At 40.2% G+C, this 23,919-nt stretch overlaps 1 protein-coding gene across 5 annotated transcripts in view; it reads left to right on the top strand.

Moving 5' to 3' along the window:
* pikfyve (phosphoinositide kinase, FYVE finger containing) overlaps positions 1–23,919 on the top strand; it is a 41,258-nt gene that overhangs the window by 9,045 nt on the left and 8,294 nt on the right. For 4 of the 5 annotated variants that reach the window (XM_077579383.1, XM_077579384.1, XM_077579381.1 and 1 more), the window contains exons 5-27: positions 51–222; positions 301–508; positions 3,169–3,195; positions 3,341–3,430; positions 5,476–5,629; positions 5,714–5,871; positions 6,887–6,998; positions 7,068–7,215; positions 7,733–7,897; positions 10,288–10,350; positions 10,440–10,569; positions 10,707–10,887; positions 10,968–11,042; positions 13,715–13,822; positions 13,892–14,032; positions 18,718–18,844; positions 18,933–19,771; positions 19,966–20,379; positions 20,462–20,562; positions 20,650–20,721; positions 21,358–21,529; positions 21,595–21,773; positions 21,871–21,984. In XM_077579383.1, the coding sequence (XP_077435509.1) occupies positions 51–222; positions 301–508; positions 3,169–3,195; positions 3,341–3,430; positions 5,476–5,629; positions 5,714–5,871; positions 6,887–6,998; positions 7,068–7,215; positions 7,733–7,897; positions 10,288–10,350; positions 10,440–10,569; positions 10,707–10,887; positions 10,968–11,042; positions 13,715–13,822; positions 13,892–14,032; positions 18,718–18,844; positions 18,933–19,771; positions 19,966–20,379; positions 20,462–20,562; positions 20,650–20,721; positions 21,358–21,529; positions 21,595–21,773; positions 21,871–21,984 (3,950 nt within the window). The remainder of the gene's footprint in view (positions 1–50; positions 223–300; positions 509–3,168; positions 3,196–3,340; positions 3,431–5,475; positions 5,630–5,713; positions 5,872–6,886; positions 6,999–7,067; positions 7,216–7,732; positions 7,898–10,287; positions 10,351–10,439; positions 10,570–10,706; positions 10,888–10,967; positions 11,043–13,714; positions 13,823–13,891; positions 14,033–18,717; positions 18,845–18,932; positions 19,772–19,965; positions 20,380–20,461; positions 20,563–20,649; positions 20,722–21,357; positions 21,530–21,594; positions 21,774–21,870; positions 21,985–23,919) is intronic. The other variant, XM_077579382.1, reaches the window with a different exon arrangement.

The raw sequence follows: 23,919 nt of genomic DNA, 5'->3' as shown, positions 1-23,919 counted from the left end.
GTGTAAATCCAGTCATGACAGGGTGTGTCGCCACTGTTGTCACCCTTCAGGACAGCGACCTGAAGCAGTACTGGATGCCCGACAGCCAATGTAAGGAGTGCTACGATTGTAACGAGAAGTTTACCACATTCCGTCGGCGCCACCACTGCAGGCTATGCGGACAGATTTTTTGCAGCCGCTGCTGTAACCAGGAGATCCCCGGAAAGTTCATGGGCTACACAGGTAAGCAGCACGGCAGATAAAGGAAAAAATTCTTAATACTCAAGCTTAACATGGATGTGTTACTGTACCATTTCCCAGGAGACTTGCGAGCCTGTACGTACTGTCGAAAAATAGCGCTCAACTACGCCTACTCAGCAGAGTCGGGCTCCATCGGAGAAGACCTGAACGTCTTGTCTGACTCTTCCTGCTCTGTCTGTGTGTTGGAACCCAGCGAGCCTCGGACGCCCGTTGGCGGACGCAAGGCAAGCAGGAACATCTTCCTGGAGGAAGACCTCACGTGGCAGAGGTAAAACCATTATGAAGTCCTTCCTGGCGGGTTTTCCACACGTTCTGGCATACATTTTTTTGTTGATTTATAATGAACGTCAATGTGATCATCTCTTTTCCAGTTCATTCTGCACTTGTGTATAAAATCTGTTGCCATCACTTGAAAAAAAAATCCTTCACTAAAAACTTGTCCATTTTAGGTTAATGCTGTATAAGATTACACCTTTGTCTACTCCCCTGTTGTGCTGGTGCTTAGCCCAGAAAGCCTGGTGGGCCACTGGGCTTAAAACACTGGGGGAAAGCCTGTCTTTCAATTCAGCTCATGAAAAATGGGAGAGATCACAAAAGTGTTCCATTCATATTAGGTGTGTCAAAATTAGTGTGTTCATTTTGAGTTAATTTAAAGTTCCTTTAACACCACAATTTTTTTTAATGCGCGATTAATGACCGCTCCTTACTTGGAAAGCCAGTACTGAGGGAATTCCAGTCACAACGCAACAGACACCTCCATGTCAAAATTTAGCAACAATAATGCATATATTTGTGGAGACTGGGGTCAAGTTGTATTTTACCATTTTAAAAATGTGCAAAATTTCACAAGTTACTTCATGTTAAAGATTGCAGTACAGGCCAAACGTTTGGACACACTTTATTTTCATGACTGGTTATTTTGTATATTCTCACTGAAGGCAAAACTATGTATGAACTGATGAGGAATCTATGCACTTAACAAAAAACAGGTGAAATAACTGAAAACATGTTTTATATATAGATTCTTCAAAATAGCCATCCTTTGCTATGGTTACTTTTTTGCATACTCTGGGCATTCCCACCTCTGGGAACTCATTCAATACTGTTGGGAAAACCATTTCAGGTGACTACTCTTGAAGCTCATCAAGAGAATGCCAGAATGTGCAAAAAAAGGAATCAGAGAAAATGGTGGCTATTTATTTATGTATTTGTTTTATTATTTTCACCTTTTTTTTGTTAAGTTCATAACTCCAAATGTGTTCGATAGTCGTCATAGTTTTGATGCCTTCAGTGAGAATCTACAATGTGCATAGTCATGAAAATCAAGAAGGTGTGTCCAAACTTTTGGCCTGTACTGTAGATAGCTCTAATATGAAAAGACAAAAGCTGTCACCAATGTCTTACAAATGCAATCATGCTATCTAGTGGCAGAAAATTGACCAACACAAATCAATATCACACATTTTTTTTACAATACAGTACATATTTTTAATTTTAACTAGTGCTGTCAGGTGATTAAAAAATATATTTAATTAAATAAATAAAGTGTAGTTAATTAATCTATTTATTTATTATTTTATTTATTACAGAACATTCTTTTTTACACAAGGTACAAATCACTGCGTTCTTGTTAATAGTCCCGTCTTTGTTCTTATTACAAATAAACTTGCTGTTAAAAGGTCCAAGTAAGCTTACCTCACTCTCCTGTGTCGCACTCGCATCCATGTATTTTGTAACTTGCCACCCTGCTTTTGACTAGTGGCGCAGGTTGGAAGTGACGTGCCACTGCAGCCTACGGGTCACTCAATGGGCCAAATGTCAGATACTTTCGCAGGTTTCACTTCACATTCATGGAACCTGACTAAATGAATCCACAGGCGTCATTAGCATCCATAAGATAAGGGATACACATACATTTTCATTTATGTCACAGCATGCCACGATTTATATGAAAGGCCCCCCAAAAAATCAGGCGGTAAGCAAGAAAGGTCCAATCAACAGTGGCAAAGCCATTTAAAAAAAAAATCTACGTCATTTATTATCGTCGTCGGGGTAGGGCCAAACGCCAAACAAAAGTATTTTAAAAAATCGCTTACCTCCTCATGACGGCGGTGGCCGGCAAGGGATCTGGTTTGTTATCTGTAGGAGCATGCATGGCCGCCAACAAAATGTTTACTACATATGAAGGTGAAAGGCTTCACTTCACTTTCGTTCAACTGCTCTTTTGAACATTCACACAAGTTGACCCCCGTTCACATTTATCCCTGAATTTTTGGCTGCGGGAAATGAGTAAAGAATACATCCTTCATATGTGGACGGTTGTAGTGTCTGGAGTCATTTCTGCAAGTTCCATAACAGTGTTTACGCGGAATGTTTTTTACCCCGGAGATAAACAAGAACAAAACAAGCAATACTAGCGTGGCTCGTCTGCGAGCGCACTTCTATGTTGACCCCCTTCCGGTTCACGCTGCTGAAGTCATGTGGCCTTGCGGTCTAAAAATAGCATTCGTGCGGTACCCCATTCACATGACATGCATGGGAGGGGCACAGGAAGACTCTGCCGCCCATGCCTACCCTAACCACACTTCCCTGCTCCTGAGTGGCTGTTATTAAATTTGTAATAGGAGGAAAAAGAGACTTGATAACGTCAATAAGTCTTGTTTTTATTAAATTGTGCACTAAATAACATTGTTGATTTCCAGAATTAGAGGTTTCAGTAGCCATTTACTGAACAAGGAAGACCTTGTCCTAGTCGTCCAACCATGCATTGATTTTCTGTCGCCACACTTGTCATGCTTTGTTAATATTGAGTCGACGTACCGTACTTGTGGGTACTTTTTCCCCCCTCTTCTTCTGTCAACCTTCCTCAAAAAAATGTTTCTCTATCCTTATCTCTCTTTCTCTCAATCTCTGTCTCCTCTGGCCTAGAAAAACTCCCATTGGGATGAGAAAAACGTGAGTGCTGCTGTTTGTTTTTCATTTCATTTCAGCCCAGTGCTTTCTTTAGAGGAGAAAATTGTTGTTCATGCTCACGCCATTAGCCAGCAGACAAAATGAAATAATAAGGAAGTGTGTGTGTGCTTCCGTCTCTGTTTACTAGCATGACCCATCAAGAATCACAGAAGAGCGTTCTCCCTTCCAGACTAGCCACACTGCAAGAAGATGTGGGTAAATCTCCCACAAGGAAAAGGTGCGTCAATGGCCTATAATTGGACAATCATAGTTTAAAATGGGAGTTGAATGAAGGGCTGCAGCTGTCTAATATTTTCATCTAGTATCCCACTGAAAATTCCATCAAATAATCAAGAATTCAGATTAATTATATTTTTGCTTGGTTTAAAAGCAATTATTAATACAAAAGAATACAAATCATTTTAATTTGAGCACTTCTAAAAGTGAGAGAAAGACCATCTGCCCTGGTCATTCTAACAGCAGTAAAACAATACAGAGTACAATAATGTGGTTAAGAACACAAATCATCCAATAGAAAAATGAAATAATGAACAATGGAAAAGAATACCAAACATTCAACACACATCAACTTCATTATGCTGTATAAATCTGTGATTATCTTTCCATAGTATAGCTCATCATACCATCCTTACAAAGTTTTTTTCATCATACATAATGACCTACAGTTTTTGATACTTTCAGAACAGTTGTTCCACAGATTGACACCTTTTACTGACACAGTGATTTTTGACATTTGTACGTATTTTTGGTTTTTCAAACAAGTTGTTTAAAATTAAACATTTGCACCTTTTTAAATTTTAAAATAACTATTATGTTTTGTTTCATCCAAAAGGAACTTTCATACAGTAATTTCTGGACTACAAGCCACTACTTTTTTCACTTGCATTCGACCCTGCGGCTAATACAAAGGTGCGCCTTATCCATCAGATCGCACTATAAAGGAAGCGCAAGAGCGTCAGGGAGAGCAAAACAAACCAAGTGAATCCAAATACAGTAGGAGAGACAGAACGAGAGCGAGACAATTTGCACCCTCAGTATGGAAAAGAAAGTAGCGGGAAACCGATGCGGTAACATTAAAACACCTGCGGATTACAGTCGGGTGCGGCTTATATGTATAACAAACTCGAGTATTCCCCAAATTTAGCCAACGCGGCTTATAGTCAGGTGCGCCTTGTAGTCCAGAAATTACTGTAGTTTCAAAGAATTTTATTTGTCTTAATATTTTTTTCATTTTCTTGTTTTCTAACAAAAAATAACTGACCGTCCTACCGTGATTTCAAATATTTCCAAAAATAATTGTGATTAATATTTTCTTTATAATCAAACACTGGCCATATGGCACTTATACCTCGTGTCCACCGACGGTATCAACCCTACTCTACTCTGCTCTACTTGGCTCTACACCAAAAAGGAGTTTCTTCACTGCCACAGCCACCACCCAGGAGCCCCTCCTCACCTTGCCAGTGATGTTATGCTAAAACGACCGCAGCTAGCGTGCACTGCACACACAGACAAAAACAATGGAGAGCGTGGATGTTTTGTTTTTTTGTACCTGGTGCTTGGTTTGTGGCTGTTTATTTCAGCCAGAAGACATCAAATGATTATTGCAGCAACCAGAAAACTGCATTCAATAAAGTTAAAAAAGTTTGCACCTCCTCAAAAGTCCAAGCATTAATCTGTTTGGAAGCCATTGTTGTCCTCTCTTTGTCGTTAATGGCAGCTGTTTTCCAGGGGTGGTGGTTTGCGCAGCTGCACATTGATGACATGTCTCGAACCAATCATTGGCCTCCAAAATAATTATGTCACGTTTTGAAACTGGGCTACTTTTTTTAGAACCGCAAAGGAGGAAGTACCAGAAAAAGAGAGTAGAGTAGAGTAGAGTAGAGTAGAGTAGAGTAGAGTAGAGTAGAGTAGAGTAGAGTAGAGTAGAGTAGATACCAGCAGAGGAAACGAGGCTATAGTGTCTAGTGCACTACCTCCACTGAGGAAAATATGAAAAACAGGCTTTTCCGCTGGCAAAAGCATTATTCCTGGTATCCAGTGATGCGAGAAATAAAAACAAACATGTACTAACATGACCTTACCTTGTTGTGGTTCCGTAGTGCTGGATCCTGCAGTTTTATACTCCATAATCTCTACTTGCTTCTACTGTTGCAGCACTCCATTTTATTTCTGCCTTCACTCTTCCCCCACATAAAATTTGTCTCATATATATATATATATATATATATATATATATATATATTGACCGTTCTCTACCAGGTCGGCCAGCGTCTCTAACCTGTCTCTGGACCGCTCTGAATCCATGGTGCCGTCATACGACAGCTCGGTCAGCCCGCCCACCACTCGAGCCTTGTCGGGCGCCAAGAGTATCACCAAGCTGGACCACAGTGAGGAGGAGAGGAAGAACATTCTGGTGGCTACTTACTTGTGATTTTTACATGGTTTGCTGACTGGGTGCAGACGTCACTGATATCCCATGGGCTTGCCTGTCTTACAGGACTCATCGCAACTTAAGGACTTGTGGAAGAAAATCTGCCACAACAACACGGGGATGGAGTTCCAGGACCACAGGTACTGGCTGAGGACCTACCCCAACTGTATTGTGGGAAAGGAGCTGGTGAATTGGCTGCTGAGGACCGGCACCATCTCCAACAGGTATCAAGTCAACGACGTCAAGTTAGACAACTTTTCATGTTTTTAAGTCACTTCCTTCGTTCAAATATAGGAAAGACAAACATATGCTATGTCTACAAAAATAAATGTTAAAACAATATTAACACACTTTCTCTTACACAGTCATGCAATGTGTTATGTAGAATTACACACATGAGTTGCATATATATTTGAGGGCATCAAACGCTCCAACCTTTGAATTTCATGTGTGCCCTGTGATATTTTTGTTCTACTCCAAAAGTTAGGTATCTGTAAGAAAATTATGAAAACTGTACTGGGTCCGCATTATGCTTGTATCTTGAGCCAAAATCTCTTTCCACAGTTTTTTTAATAGCGTTGAGTGTAAAAAGGTCACTTAAGCTTTAATCCTGTACTAGTTTTTATTTCAAGGCATTTGAATATGAATTGAATATGAAACTTTAATAAAATTAAGAGAAGGTTGATAACATAAAGGTTATGCAACTATATTTTGTCAAAATTGGATAGCCACGCCTAGAATGAAACTGTCTAAATTGGATATTAATTAAGGGTTCGAATTTAGAATTCCTAAATCTATGTAGGTCAATCCAAAAAATGCAAGTGTAGATGAAGTACAGTCCCAAAACAAATCTATGTGGTTGTTTGCTAGTATGGGTTTTTGAATGGATAATGGATCTTTTTTGCTTCCAACCAAAATGTATTATGAAAAATTATATATATTAAGATGGCATATTTTACAAGTATGCACAATTTTTGTCCATATATTTATATTTTTGACATACATCTGGTTACGTAGTGCATGCTCCTATGTGGCCCCCGAGTAGCACTGATGAAAAATTATGGCCTCCTCTGGCATTTAAGTTGCTCATCACTGATTTATAATATGCAGAACATCTCTTGAATGCACAATTTGTTGACTCTTCTTCCTGTGTCATATGGCCTTTTCCCCTTTCCAATAAAGCTCTCCAACGACATTCCAATTTTCATTGATTTATTTTCATTTTTTATTCTCCTTCAGGGCGCAAGCAATCGCCATCGGCCAGGCTTTTGTTGACGGCCGCTGGCTGGACTGCATCACGCACAACGACCAGCTGTTTAGAGACGAGTACGCCCTTTATCGCCCCCTGCAAGTGAGTAAAACGCTGTGGTGGTTTTTCTCAGCTGGCGTGTCATACTGATGGTGACCATCTGGTCTGCAGAGCACAGAGTTCTCAGAAACACCGTCTCCAGACAGCGACAGCGTCAACTCAGTGGAGGGGCATTCTGAGCCGTCCTGGTTTAAGGACATCAAGTTTGACGACAGTGACACGGAGCAGCTTGCAGAAGAGTCAGACTACAACATATCTAGTATGTACCACCCACTCTCTAACTCATTCACTGCCATTGACGGCTATAAACGTCCAAAATTCATTTGAACTATTTCTATTAGTTTAACATTTTTTTCCACTTTTGTTAACAAAAGTATGAAAATGTACATTTAGAACAGATATAAAATTTGTGATTAATCATGAGTTAACTAGTGAAGTCATGCGATAAATTACAATTTTAAAAAATGATTGCCTGACGAAATGATTATTAAAAATTAGGGGCGTCAGGTGATTAAAATTTGTACTCGTAATTAATCGCATTACTTAAATTGTTAACTCACGATTAATCACAAATTTTATATCTGTTCTAAATGTACAATAAAAAAAATTGAGGTTTTCATATTCTTGTTAAAAGTAGAAAAAAAAATTAACTAATAGAAATAGTTAAAATCTGTTTTTGACGTCTATAACCGTCAATGGCAGAGAATAAGTTAATGTAAACGGGAAATTGTTTAGTTGTTTCACTTTCAGCTCTGTGACTGTGTCTTTCTGTCCAGGTTCTGCAAACCTTAGCAAGAGGACGTCCGTCAGCAGCTCACAGTCCGTGGTGGACAGTGACTCAGCTGCCTCCATCAGCCTCAACATGGAGCACAACAACGTCAACTTCCACATTAAGAAGCAGTCCAAATATCCACATGTTCCTCCCACTGCTGAACAAAAAGGTATGTTCAATGCATGAGGTCGTTAAATACATTCACTAAAAGGTAAGCATGACAACCCTGCATGAATGTTTTTTCCATTACCATATAAAAATAAGTTAACTAATATTATAAGAGCCAGTAAGAAAGATTATTATACAAGTATATTCGAGGATAATAAACATAACATCAAAGGAACATGGAAGATACTCAAGGATATTAAAGGAATAAGTATTTTATTGATGACGATGTGGAGAAGTATAACATGGATGAAGTAGCTAATAGATTTAATGAATTATTTGTAAACGTGGGACCTGAATTAGCGAAACAAATACCTGATACTGGAAATTATGAAGAATATTTACCAGAGAGAAATCCTTATTCTCTATTTCTCAAAGCTGTGACAGAACAATAAATAGTTGACATAGTCATTAAAAAAAATCTACTGATTCTAATGATATTGTCAGGTCACTAGTGAAAAAGTTAATTAAGGCCATTTCTAAACCATTAACATACATACTGTATGTAATCTGGCGTTTCAGACTGGTGGGTTTCCAGATAAAATGAAGATAGCCAAGGTCATACCATTATATAAAACTGAGAACAAGCATCACTTTACTAACTATACACCGGTTTCTTTATTACCACAATTTTTAAAAAAAATACTGGAAAAACTCTTCAACAACAGATTAGACTCATTCTTGAAAAAACACAACATCTTTGCAGAAAATCACTATGAACTTAGGTCTAATAGATCAACAACACTGGCAATAATAGAAGCAATAGCACTAATCACAAATGCTATAGATCACAAGAAATATGCTGCAGGGGTTTTCATAGACTTAAAGAAGGCATTTGATATATTCAACCATAACATATTAATCAATAAACTAGAACAATATGGTGTCAGGGGAATAGTGCTTGAGTGGGTAAAAAGTTATTTAAGTAGGAGACAGCAGTTTGTTAAGTTGGGTGATTCTTCCTCATCATGTTTGGATATTGTTTGTGGTGTCCCCCAGGGTTCAGTATTAGGCCCTAAACTCTTTATTTTGTATATAAATGATATGTATATGGTTTCCAAGATAAAGCATTCTGTGTTATTTGCTGATGACACCAATATTTTCCACTCAGTGGATAACATAGTACAATTACAGGAGGAAATAACAAAAGAAATGAACAAATTTAAAAACATGGTTTAACAGCAATAAATTATCATTAAATTTAGGAAAGACAAAAATAATGTTATTTGGAAATTGTAGAATGAATACACAAGTGAAGATTAAAGTAGAGGGGGTAGAAATTGAAAGAGTTCATGAAATAAAATTTTTGTGGGTAATTATTGATGATAAAATTAGCTGGAAACCACATATCAAACATACGGAGTAACATTTTAAGAAACATTGCAATAATTAATAAAGCAAAGAGGGTATTAGATAGTAAATCACTCCACACTATACTGTTCGCTAGTCTCTCCTTATTTGCAGTACTGTGCTGAAGTTTGGGGCAATAACTACAAAACTTCACTGCATTCAATAAATATTCTACAGAAAAGAGCATCACGGATTATTCACAAAGCCGGTTATCAGGATCACATAAACACATTATTTGTAAAGTCACAATTACTTAAGTTTCCTGACATTGTACAGTATCAAACCGCACAAATAATGTTTAAAGCAAGATATAATTTACTACCACAGAATATTTATTCAACAGCTGTTTAAGAAACATAATGAGTGTTAGGATGTACGGAGACATTGTGGCTTTAAAGAAGCTAGGTTTTGTACAGCAAGAAAGAGTTTTTGTCTTATTAGTATGCGGGGTGAGGCTACTGAAGGGATTTAGTGGGAAGTTGAAACGGTGTACAAATATGAGACAGTTTAAAATACTGTATAAAAATTGGATTTTTAAACAATAGGAGGATGAGGGAGGGGTGGTCACTTACTAGGTGTGTTGGTATAATTGTATTATTTATTTTTTGGTTACTACTTTTTGGTTTGTTTGTTTTTTCTCTCCTTGTTTTGGTTAATTTGACTGCTTTTTTTTTAAACATTTATATTGTGTAAATAGACTGAAGTAGTAGATTTATAGGTGGGACTGGACATGTGGTGTTAAACGAATGTATTAGGCGATGGGTGTATGTTTACATGTATTAATTCATATATTGTGTATATGTAAGAGAAGGGTTACGTTATTTACTTAAGGAGAAGGGGTGGGAGTAAATAAATTTTACTTATTCTTGCTCCTTTTTGAATATTCATTGATTGTTTTCTTTTCTTTTCTTGTTGTCTGTTGTCTTTTGATTTTACTTTTCTTTCGTTGATTATTGTCACTTATTCATGTATTGAAATAATGTTTTAATATTCCAAATAAACATTTCAATCAATCAATCACTTACAAGCTTCTCTGCTTCTCAGCGGAATTTCTGATATCTGAGGACGGAGAACAGAACATATTGATCAGCGATGCCTTCATCAAAGGTAGAATCCTTCAACACACATCCAAGTTTATGCAAACCTCAGAACCAGCAAAGCCAACCATTTTCTGTGTGACTTGATGTTTCTTGTAGAGTCCTTGTTCAACCGGCGTGTGGAGGAGAAAGCTAAAGAGATGTTGTTCACACCTCTGGGCTGGCACCACAGCTCCCTGGACCAGCTCCGAGAGGAGAACGGAGAGAAGAAGGCCATGGAGAGGCTGCTGTGAGTGGAGATGCAACTATATATATATATATACAGTGTATGTATATATATATAATATATATATATATATATAATATATATATATATATATAATATATATATAATATATATACAAAATTTGTACTCCTCTTTCTCAGCTCTGCCAATCACAGTCACATGATGGCACTGCTGCAGCAGCTCCTCTACAGCGAGTCACTGTCGCTGTCCTGGCGGGACATCATCGTGCCTGTTGTCCGCCAGGTGGTCCAGACGGTGCGGCCCGATGTCCGAAACTGCGACGATGACATGGACATCAGGCAGTTAGTCCACATTAAGAAGGTGAAGGAGCATGTGGGCGACATAAGGCCATTTTGTACTTTTGTTTCCATAGGTTGAACCAAATCTCTGTTTGTGTTTAGATTCCTGGAGGGAGAAAATTTGATTCAACTGTAGTAAATGGCTTTGTTTGCACCAAGAACATCGCACACAAAAAGGTATGTCAGGTTTTTCTTTAATACTGAATACTTGGGTTTCAATATGGGTCTGGTACTATTGCACTAGATTAACCTGAAGTTGTACCAAAGTTGGAATGTGTGGACTACTCCTAACCTATGTTTGCACAGTCATACAGTGGGGATAAAAAATTTCGGCACCCCAGGTAAAAAAAAATTGTATTGTGCATGAACAAGCCAAGGAAAGATGGGAAAAAAAATCTCCAAAAGGCATCAAATTATAGATGAGAAATTCTTACATGCTAAATTTTATTTCCATAATTTACACATACAAAATAGCAGAAAACAAATTAATGACATCTGAAAAAGTTTTGGCACTGCAGAGTTTTAACATGCACCGCCCCCTTTGGAAAGCTGACACCTTATAATGTCATGGATTGTTTACAAACATTGTCGGGAAAGACCAGGTGATGCCAATCTTAAATCTGAAAACTGAAAATAATTGACCCTCACAAAGCAGGAGAAGGCTATAAGAAGATAAAGCGATTTCAGATGCCAATATCATCTGTTCGGAATGTAATTAACTCATTTGCTCCCCAAAACTTATAAATACATTCTATTTTATATATTACCATGCTCCCAAAGACGTATTTAAAAAAAATTGTGTGTGTGTGTGTTTTTTTTTAATGCTAGAGCATGCAGAAGGCTTTTATGCAGCCTCTGAAATGAAGAGAATAGTTGAAACAATGGGCTCTTTACACAAATCCACTACTTCCTGAACTCAGTACCACTCTTTCATGATTGGACAAACTGATTAATCCAGGTGTGCCTGACCTCAGTAACCACAACGGCCAGACACACCTGGATTAATCAGTTTGTCCAATCATGAAAGACAGGAAATTAAGGAGTGGTATTGAGTTCAGGAAGTAGTGGATTTGTGCAAAGAGCCCATTATAGTTATTACAAAAAGGTGGCAGCAGAGTATTCAAAAACAACCAGGTACATGTAGCAAAAAGCTCTTTCCCCTTCTGGATAGTCACAGATTTGTGAATTATGATAAAACTTAGCTACATTCTAATGCTAATTACTGCAGAACAGAAAGTATATAAATATACTTATTTTCCTGATGAAAGAAGAGACTCTAATCTTTCTTTTGGTAGGTTCCATGTTTTTATAGCAATAGAACACAATATTCTGTGGGCCTTCAAAATCAGTCCAAATCCAGTAAAACAGCTGGGATCAAAGGGGGTTGCTTAACTTGCTTCAGTGAAAATGGCTTGGAATGAATGAGTTAAGAATGCTGACATAAGGAAAAGTGGAAATTAAAACAAGAACTGGAAGACCAAGAAAAATATCAGGCAAATCAGATCGCAGAATTGTAGGAAAAGCAAGTAAAAAAAAAAACCTCACACTGGAGTTGTGCTACGCTATTCCACTATAAAGAGATACATATACTTATACAAATGAGCAAAAGTACGTTTGTAGAAGAAAAGTCACAGAATTTAAAGAATAGAACCTCTGTCCTACTATTAAGCATGCTCAGTGGTAGAGTAGTCGTCTCGCAACCCAAGAGGTTGTGGGTTCGATACAATACCATTGTGACCACGTTGAAGTATCCTTGAGCGCAAGATACTTAACCCATTGTTGCTCCTGATGCTGTGTCAACAGTTTGTGAATATAAAGCAGTAGTGGAATCTGTAAAGCACTTTGAGGGCGCTTAAAGCGCTAAATAAATGAAGTACCATTTACCATACCAGTACAACAGTGAACATTTCACGAGTAGAAGGAAAAAAGAATTCCATAACATATCAGCAAAATTTTAATGCTAACTTGAAAAAGCTGAAGTTAAAGACGGGACGGTTTCCTCAAAATTCACGTTGGATTATATCAAGAGGTGTAAACGAAAGGTTTTACCGTGGCCTTCCCAATCTCCTGCCCTCTACATCATTGAAAATCTATGTATAGATCTTAACAGAGTAGTGCACAACAGACACCACAGAATTCTCAAAGAACTGGAAGACTTTTGTAGGGAAGAATGTGCGAAGATAACTCGAACAAGAATTGAAACACTCTTGGCTGGCTACAAAAAACATTTGTAAGATGTAATACTTGCCAAAAGGGGCGGTAGAAGGTATGAACTGCATGGTGGCCAAACGTTTGCAGACGCCATTATTTTGTTTTCTGTTAACCGGAACGTGTAAGTGATGGAAATAAAACGTTTCATGACATGTTATAAGAATGACTCATCTGTAATTTGGTACCTTGTTTATGTACAATAATCTTTTCTTCTTCTTTTTTTTTTATCTGGGGTGCCAAAACTTTAGATCCCCACTGTAACATCATCATTACAGTAAATATTTACAAGAAAAACAATCCCAGGCCATAAATAAAAAATAGTAAGTATTGCAGTAACTGAGCATGCCTTCTCGTGCTGCAAGAGAAGACATATTCTTGCGCCAGTACGCAAACTAGTTGATAACTGCACACCATTTGTTACATCAGGACTGTCACAGAGGAGCCGCTTGGCAATACAATAGGCCTAACCTTTCTCCTTCCCACAAGCCATCATTCCATTCATATTATATTATTGTATACCGCTTAAGGGTTACGGATGAGCCAAAAGCCTATGAAATATGGCAATTTGGCACTATTTTTGGTTGTACAAAATTAGGATCAACTCTTGACTTTTGTCACCCGTTTTTTGTTTGTTTTAGATGAATTCCTACATCAAGAACCCCAAAATCCTACTGCTGAAGTGCTCAATCGAGTATCTTTACAGGGAAGAAACTAAGTTTACTTGCATTGACCCCATTGTGCTGCAGGTCAGTATTTTTTTGCTCCAACTTGTTGCCATAATTTCCCAGATTCCCAAATATTTTTTTCTGTTTCAGGAGCGAGAGTTTTTGAAGAATTATGTTCAGCGTATCGTGGACGTTCGTCCAAACCTGGTGCTGGTGGAGAAGACAGTGTCTCGTATTGCTCAGGACATGTTGCTCGAGCATGGAATCACATTGGTGATCAACGTCAAACCGGTCAGTTGCTCATCAGTGAGGTCTTTCCGTTACCCCTCCTATTATTTGGGGAGTCAATTTTACCAATTTTCCAAAAGCTTTAGGGTCCTACCCCAGCATAAACATGACTGTCATAGGGCAACTATTTATCAGAGGTTAATTTAGACAATGCGACTACTTCCAAATCATTTCTCCTTTAATTTTTTTTTGCTCTTTCTTCTCTCTCAAAATGGGAAAATTACTTCTAAGGAAATTATTTCTGTGAAGGAGACATTTCTCGCACTACAAAGGTGACAGAGGAGAATATGTCTGAGACAGAGGATGATGTTGAGGAGGACCCTGATTAGATTAGAATGATACGATACGATATACTTTTATTTTCCCCGTGGGGAACTTTTTCAGCTGCAGTTTACAGTAAAGAGAAAACAACAGAATAGAAAGAGATAAAATTAAAATTAAATAAATAAGAAGTGCAGCAATAAGTAGAAGACTTCCCAGAAGTCTTCACAGAAGTATACATGTGTAGAGAAGTACATTGCACACACCCATATACACACACACACTCCTTGTAGCGGTTCAGCCTGGTTCTGGGGGCCCTGAATCTCCTGCTGGAAGGCAGTAGCTGGAACTCATGATGCAGAATGTGAGTCGGGTCATTAACAATTTTCTGTGCCAGTCCGGTGACGGACCGCTCATAAAGCATCTGTAGGGAAGGATGATTCCTGACCCCCATGATCTTCATGGCAGTCCGCACCAGACCGGCAATCTGTGACCTTGACTGCACAGTCAGGTTGCCGTACCAGGCCGCAATGCCGTATCTGATGATACTTTCCAATGCAGCCTGGTAGAACAACAGCATGATCCTCTGCTCCACTCCATAGACCCTAAGTCTGCGTTGGAAATAGAGGCGCTGTTGGAGTTTGGAGCAGAGACTTCCAACATGTACCCTCCAGCTGAGTGTGTTGTCGATGTGGACCTCCAGATACCTGTATGAACCCACCTGGCTGATGTGGTTGTTTTTAATGACGACTGGCCTGTGGTCACCAACAGTTTTTGGATCAAATATCACCTCCTCTGTCTTCCCCACATTGAGCACAAGATGATTCTGGTCACACCACTGGACAAATTTCTCTATTTCTGAGAAATAGTCCAGTGGGCTACCACCGGCCTGCAGCAAGCTGATGATAGCTGTGTCATCAGAGAACTTAAAGATAAAGTTCTCTGGGTGTGATGTCACACAATCATTTGTGTACAACGTGAAGAGGACCGGGGAGCTGACGCAGCCCTGTGGGGCGCCTGTGCTTATCAATCTGGGTTCCGAGAGGGAGCTGTTGATCTTGACTTACTGTGTGCGCTGTGTCAGGAAGGAGTGATACCACCTCGAGATGTACGGGTTCACATTCATCTCCTTCAGTTTACCCAAAAGCAGGTGCGGCTGCATTGTGTTGAACGCTGAGCTAAAGTCAACGAACAACGCACGTGCATAAACTTTCGGGCCGTCTTGATGTTTGCTGACCAGATGTGTGATGCTGTTGATAGCATCGTCAGTGCTGCGACCCCGCTTGTAGGCAAACTGAAGGGAGTCTAAGTGTGCATCCACCTCCCCCTGAGCCGAGTCACCATCAGCCTCTCGAAACACTTCATGACAATGGAAGTTAGAGCCACAGCCCTGAAGTCATTATTGACCACAGGACATTGTTTTTTAGAAACCGGGGTGATTACTGATTTTTTCCAGAGACTGGGAATGGAGTGTGAGTCCATAGATCTCTGAAAGATGTGCTGCCATGCCGCTGTGAGCTCCTCTGCACAGGATTTTAGCAGAAGGGCAGATATCCCATCAGGTCCTGAGGCCTTTTTTGTGCAGACAGACCTAAAAGCAGATTGGACATCATGGGGATGAATCACCAGCCTTGAGTCCTGCTCATTCACTGAAATGGACCTCAGGACCTCCCCACATTCAGAGGAGAGGGTTTCGAATCTTAAATAAAAGTCATTCAGCTCCCTTGCCTTCTGGAGGTCATTTAGGGTGCTGAGAGCTTTTTGAGCAGGAGTCAAATTGGTGATCCTCCTCATGATGTCCCACATTTTCTTGGAGTTGTGAGCAGCAAAGTGTTGTTCTATAGTCTCTTTGTGCTTCCTTTTTGCTTTTTTAAGCATGTGTTTGAGTTATTTTTGAACCAGTTTGAGCTGGGCTCTGTCCTGGTTCTTAAATGCCCTTTTTTGCGGTTAATACAGTCTTTAACCTCTTTAGTAATATACGGTTTGTTGTTGGGGTAAACGGTTATTTCCTTTGTTGGTATGATGTTGTCCACACAGAATTGAATATAGTCAGTTACAGTCACAGCAGCAGTATCCACATCCAGCCCATGAAAGGTATTCCACTCCGTGCATAGGAAACATCCTTTAAGGGTCTCAATGCTGTCATGAGACCAGATTTTAACAGTCTTTCTCTGTGGTTTGCTGCGTTTGAGAGCTGTTTTGTAGGTTGGGATGAGGTGAATTGTGTTGTGGTCTGAGTTGGAGAGGGGGGGGCGGGCTCTACTCACATATGCGTTCTTCACGTTCCCAAAGCATTTGTCCAGGACTCTGTCTCCCCTTGTTTCCCCTAATTCCGAATGAGACTTTCAAGTGGTGACCCTCCTGTTGTCATTCAACCCCCAGCTAACACATGTCTTTTTCCACAAATGGAAAGTTATTGTGCCTGCTCTCCCCACTTGGCAGCAAATTAGACTTAGTGATGTTGATGTGATCTAAATTTTCCAGGCTCCACTAGATACGCTGTCTGCCAAGTACAATACTTAGAATCGGTTTAAAAAATAATGATAATAAAAGAATGATAAACAAAATTAATAAAAATCAGGTTGGTGGTTCAACAAAATCATTTTAACAAACAAACCCATGAAATGGAACTGGCAAAAACAATGGTTGTCCTCAAACATTAAAAATAATTTGACCATAGGGATATTTAAAAATACAATCGGAGCACCATGTCATGTATCATAACACGGACCTTAGTTTGACTTTCTCAGGTCCTACACAGCTTTTTTAATGTGATATTGTTGAGAGCTTTTTCTTTCATTAACTCATTTGCTCCCAAAAACGTATACATACAGACGCTCCCCACCTTACGAACGAGTTACGTTCCGGACGATCGTTCGTAAGGTGAATTTGTTCGTAAGTTGCTTCAGTGCTATATTTTGTATTATAATTTATGTTTAAAGCCTATATAAGTATATTGAAGGTTTATATAAGTATGTTTAAGGCTTGTACAAGTAACCTGCATTGGTTTGTACTGAAAAAAACTTAATAAAATGCAGAGAATACATACAGTACTGTACTGTACTACGTATGTTAGAGAGAGAGAGCGAGAGAGACACACACAGTATGTACATGTACGAAATAAGATAAATAAAATGAAGTTTAACTTACTTTTGGAAGATGTACTCGATGCTTAAGGAGATGATGGAGGAAGAGGAGGAGGAGGAAGAGGAGGATTTTATATCATGAGAGATTCTTCGTCGTCGCTGGAATCGGCTTCAAAAGTTATTTCCTGCTTCATGGGGACCGGCGTTTTCTTCCTCCTCCTCCTCGCCACGTTGCTCAGCCTCCAATGAGCTCTCACAGTGCCAATCGTCTGTATTAGCGGCGGAAAGAAGCACTACGCGCAATACAAAATCTAACATACAGCATTTCTTTCCATACATTTTTCGACATACTGTACGCGCAGAAATGTTCGTATGTACCGTTGTTCGCAACTCGAATGTTCGTAAGTAGGGGAGCGTCTGTATGTTCTATTTTAAATATTACCATTGTCCAAAAGACGCATTTATATGTTTCTTTATGTTTTTTATGCTAGAGCATACAGAAGGCTTTGATGATGCAGCCTCTGAACTGAAGAGAATGGTTGAAGCAAATAAGCAATGGTAGTTATTACAAAACGGCCAGCAGGTGGCAGCAAAATATAAGAGATCAACCAGGGCGATGTTAAAGGTAGAGTCCAAAGTTTTTTCAAAACAGATTCCTCCCATGGCTCGACCCATACTAGCTCAACGTTCACGCCCCCTGCCTCTGACCGCACTGAGCGTCTGCCTAGAGTGACACGCTTTCCCGGTCTGTGATTGACTGGAGGGGAAAACATTGCCTTTCCGCCCAGAAATGGCCCTCTTATGGCAAAACACAACAAAATGGCAAAATACAGGCTAAAGAGGGTGGTGGTTTATGACAAAATCACCACCACACATTAACAGAAGCCCAGAGGTGTTGATTGAGAAGAAGTTCATGTGTATACATCCAGTGTTTATTTTAGAATGAAAACATTGGACTCTATCTTTAAAACAAGCTTTTTTTCCCCACAGTTTTAAACTAATTTGTGAATAATGATGAAACTTAGCTATATTCTAATGCAAAATGCTGCAAAACAGAAACAGATAGAAATATTCTTTATTTTCCTGATGAGAGGAGACTCTAATCTTTCTTTTGGTAGGTTCCAAATGTTTTTATTGCAATAGAACACAATATTCTGTGGGCCTTGCAAAATCAGTCAACATCCAGTAAAACAGCCGGGAGCGAAGGGGGTTGCTTCAGGGAAAATGGCTGTGAGTAAATGAGTTAACAAGGTTACCAAGCATTTTGTCCACGTGTGTCGGTGAATTTGTGAATAGCAAAACTGTAAATAGTTGAGGTTTCACTGTACCATTTCAATTTAGCAAGTGTTGGACCGAGTGAGCCGAATGACCCAAGGGGACTTAGTTATGTCCATGGATCAGCTGCTTACCAAGCCTCGTCTGGGCACCTGCCACAAATTTTTCATGCAGCCCTTCACCCTGGCCAACGGTGAGTGTTTACTTTCCCTCTTTAAGCTAAGATAAATGCCTCTCGTTTAGCCAACGTGAGACATTGGTCCATGTGTGCCTGCTCACAGATGATGTCAAGACGCTGATGTTCTTCGAAGGCTGCGCTATTCACCTAGGCTGCTCTATCAAGCTGCGTGGCGCCTCAGAGTACGAACTGGCCTGTGTGAAGGAGATCATAATGATGATGGTGTGCGTAGCCTATCACTCGCAGCTGGAGATCTCCTTCCTCATGGATGAGTTTGCCATGCCGCCCAGCTTGGCCCAGAGTGCCTCCTTCCCCTGCCTCCTGGATGGTGTGCCCCCCAAGGGCGAGGCGAATGCCGAGCAGACGGATGAGGAGAGCCACGACACAATTGTGAGAACTTCTGATGTTGATTGCGCAACGTCTGGACATCTAGAGGATGACGCATTTCCCCCTGGAATGGAAATCAGCCAGGACCGTCCAAGGTCATCTACTTCGTCTGTCCACATTGAAGAAGCTGGAATCAAAGAGACAATGACTTCTTCACCGTTTACTGGCCCTCTTGCTCCTCCCCTGTCAGTATCTCCGCCGTTTCTCATGGAGGAAGATCAGCAGCTGACAACAAACACATTCAGCAGGACCTCTGATGATAACACATCAGAGCAAGGAAACCAGGAAAAGGAAGAGTTGGAAAGCACCGAGGATAAGGGATCAGAAATGTCGACACCCAGGTTGTTCCGAGACCCCCTTCAGGACGACACGGGCTTGTTTGTGGCAGAGCAGGTGACGTCGACCGATGACCGCCTGAAGTCCATCTCTGCTGTCTTCAAGCAGGAGCTGAAGGACATCATCTTGTGTATCTCGCCCTTCATTACTTTTCGAGAACCTTTTCTCCTCACGGCTGTCGGCATGCACTGCCCCAGCAGGGATTACTTCCCTGAAAAGGTATCTTGGTTTTACATTCATCACAGCAACACGGTATACTTCATAAAAACACACACAAGAAAAGCATTTTGACAGATTTAGCACCAGAAATGTCTCGAATTCTTAAACAGCAGACAACACAATTCGACAAAAACAATGTGACAGCAACAAAATGGTTCCTGTGGTCATGCTCACACGTGCCTTCCATACTGTAGGTCTACTTGTCCCCCCTCCTCAACAAAGACTTCAAAGAGTTGGATGGGCGCCGGAAACGGCAGCTCCTCAAAGACTCGGCATCCTCCTCACTGGTCGGCAGTCAGACCAACGGCGTCGCTCCAGTGAAGCCCATTGACGTCCTCCCGTGCCACGGCCTCACCAGCACCCGTATCGTCGAGCAACTGAGCGGCAGCCAGGACCTCGCCAATATGCTGGCAGAGTACAGAGCAAAAGGAGGGCGAATTCGGCAGAGGGAAGCCAGTGACCCCTTCAATGCTGCCAGTGTGGTCGATCTGGTGAATGGTCACACCAGGACTGAGGAGACGCCGTCGCCGCCCATTAAGGCCCCGGTGAAGGCTGATAGTGAAGATGATAAACCAAGCAAGCAGAGCGAGATGAGCTTAGCCCCTAAGGTAAGGAAGGATCCATGGTTTGGGGATTCTTCGAGTTTTGTTTTGATATCTTGCCTCTACGTTTTGATCATTTTCTTCTCAGATGGACTGCCTAACACCTGTCAATCATCAGCGACTGTGCGTGCTCTTCAGCAGCTCCTCAGCTCAGTCCAGCAATGCCCCAAACCCCTGCGTCAGCCCCTGGTAAACTCTTATACTGCATCATAACCACTACAAGTACTAAAAGTTATGTTTAGTGAGTTTAATAGTCATCAAATTTGTCGACAACAGGATTGTCACTATGGAGTTCTATGGAAAGAATGACCTCTCACTTGGTGTTTTCTTGGAGAGATACTGTTTCAGGTAAAATGATTGTAATGTGTTTACTTCATTCAGTGCCATTGACGGCTATAGACGTCAAAAATCCCTTTTAACTGGGCTGGCAGTGAATGAGTTAAAAGTGTATAAAAACTTTATGTAGACCATATCACATTTTGTTTCCCCATTTCTGCAGATGTACTCTAGTGCTAACTTGCTAAATTGAAGTATAATACGGTTGGCTAAGATTGAACTCACTGTGTTTTTTTTGTGTATGTTTTTTTTGTTTGTTTGTTTTGCTCCACGGCAAAGGTGTCAAACTCAGGGCCTCAAGAGCCGGAGAACATGTAGGAGTCCTACATGTTTTGGCTGTTTCCCTCCTCCAACACACCTGATTCAAGTGATCAGGATCACTATCATGCTCATTGTTATCATTATGCTCCTGCAGAGCTTGTTGAGCTGTTCATCTGAATCAGGTGTGCTGGAGGAGGGAAACATCTAAAACATGCAGGACTCCGGCCCTTGAAGATCTGAGCCATCTAGTAAACTTTTATAGATATTTGTTAATTAAATCTGTTTCTCAAATCCTTTTCTTGTGTTGCTCTAGATATCACAAAAAAAGCCCAAGAAAAAGCAACATATGCTTTTTCCAACACAATCTGGTGTTTTGCTTCACTACAGGTCATCTTATCAGTGTCCCAGCATATTTTGTGAGACTCCCATGGTGCACCACATCCGCCGCTTTGTGCATGGCAACGGCTGTGTGCAGATTGTGCTGAAGGAGCTCGACTCCCCAGTTCCCGGTTATCAGCACACCATTCTCAACTACTCTTGGTGCCGCATCTGCAAACAGGTTACTACTACTAATTTTTAAGTTAACCTTGCTTTGTGTGTTCAAATCTCACCTCCCGTTTTCAGGTGACCCCTGTGGTGCCGCTATCCAATGACTCATGGTCAATGTCTTTTGCCAAATATTTGGAGCTGCACTTCTACGGCCACCAGTACACCAGGCGGGCCAACGCAGAACCCTGCGGGCACTCCATCCACAAAGACTACCACCAGTACTTCTCCTACAACCAGATGGTGGCCTCCTTCAGGTAGGTCATACGCCCTCGACTGGTCCAACTTTAACAACTTTAAGCCGTCCATCCACTGCTTCAACTCAATGAAATGTCCACTTGATCTCCCTTCCAGCTACACTTCTGTGAGGCTGTTGGAGATTAGTCTTCCCCGTCCCAAAATTTTCATCAGGAACCTGGGGCCTTCTAAAGCCATCCTACAGCAGGACCTGAAAGATTTCTCCCAAAAGTAAATCAACTCTCCAGCCTTCAGCATATTGTGGATGTCTCTCACAAAAATAGGCTGTCTTCACCAGCAACTTCATAAAGTGGTATCGCTGACGCTGAAGCCTATCAATAGTCAACAGGGTTATTATAGTTTGGGAAATTTGATGAAAGTTAGTTTTTAATTCGTTTTGAATTTTGCTTTTTAAATGTAGTTAGTTTTAATTAGTTTTCAGGGCAGCTCTGTTACTTTTTATTAGTTTTAGTTATTTCAAAAATGCTTAGTTTTAGTTAGTTTTAGTATTACAGAGAGTCCTCGAGTTACATCGTACGCGACCTACATCGTTTCGACTTTATGGCGCCCGTGCCTCTTCTGTAGCACCTTCTTTTTCGTTAATTTCCAACAGTAATCGCACCATTTTAAAGTTATTCAAAGTTGTGTTGTTGTTACATCAATCAACGGACGATATCGAACAGGTCGGCTGGCCATCAGGCGCTGTCAGGTGCGTCACATTTCCGTGTTTAAATTTGATTAGAGCTCACACTCTGCAATGAATGTCTGTGCGGAAACACGAAATATTGTTTCCGGGTCGCGCAAATATGTTGTTTAAAATTACTGTACAAAATTTTTGATGTAAATATTGACTTTAATGGTGAAATCCGACTTAAGTCGAAATTTGGGTTACATCGCCAGGATGTAGGAACGGAACCCGGCCGTAACTCGAGGACTCCTGTAGTTGTTGTTTTTTCTTAAATTTGTATTTCTTGTGTGCAAGATTTAATAAATAACATGGTAAAATGAAAAAAGTACCGCACTTCTTACCTAGCGTTCCATTTCGGCTGAATTAAATGAAAAAGCAAGCAAGGTGAGCCATTGGAGTCAAAAGTCAAACACACAAAATTGTCAGCTAGATGCGATGTCATCTAAAGGTGCTTTTCTGGATGGCATTAGACTCAAATTTTCAAACTAAATCCGGTTAATATCTAAATAAAGGCTCATGTATTAAATTAATTACCAAAGACAAAAACTGAGGACATTTTCACTATAGTTATAGTTTTAGTTAGTTTTGTAAATGTAATATGTAGTTTCAAATAGTTTTACTTTTTTAAAAAGCATTTTTGTTTTTATTTTATTTCGTTAAAGAAAATGTTTTTTAAATTTTAGTTTTAGTTATTTTTTTAGTTTTAGTTAACTAAAATAACCTTAGTAGTCAACACACCTCTAAAACCAACAAAGGAGTAACTAAATGTGCATTTAATTATTAACAGTGGGTAATGTAGTTTTACACTTGTAGACACTTACGGATGTTCAAAAAACTAGCACAAATAACCTTCACATTTCACCATTTGTCTTCAATAGGCAACTTATTTTCACACAGTTTAGAATGTTGAACACATGAATTGTACAGCAGTTACTTCTTGGATATTTTATTAAATTTCAAATCAATATTTTTCCATTATTTCCAATTGGAGACATTGTGGTAAAACCCAAGCAAATTGTTGTCTGGTGTCTGGAAAGAGTCAGTGATGCCAAGTGTTCTGTTTTGGCTGTGTTTTGATACGGCCAATTCCCATTTGTTTCGTGGAGGTTGAAATTGTTCCAAAGGTGACAGCCAATTATGCTAATGTTTGTTGCGGTCATTGCATCTTCCCCATCAGAGGTGGCAAATCCAGGTCCAGAAAGTAAAAACCCTGCCACAGGTGCTAGCTAGCAAGCTCCCTAGCTAACTCCCATGGTGCTTGTTTACCTGCTAGAGAGCTAGCTAGCTAGCTAGCATCAGGGGCTAAAGCCAAACTGTGGCACAGTTTTTACTTTCAGGTGCTAGCTAGCTAGCTCCCACGGTTCTCATTTACCTGCTAAGGAGCTAGTTAGATAGCTAGCTAGCATCAGGGCCTAAAGCCAAACTGTGGCAGGGTTTTTACTTCCTGGACCTGGATTTGCCACCTCTGTTCCCCATGT

This window comes from Vanacampus margaritifer, chromosome 11 (genome assembly GCF_051991255.1).
Source record: "Vanacampus margaritifer isolate UIUO_Vmar chromosome 11, RoL_Vmar_1.0, whole genome shotgun sequence".
NCBI classification, from domain to species: domain Eukaryota; kingdom Metazoa; phylum Chordata; class Actinopteri; order Syngnathiformes; family Syngnathidae; genus Vanacampus; species Vanacampus margaritifer.
Note: the sequence above shows the minus strand (reverse complement) of the source record. Positions and strands in the feature narration are given on the sequence as shown.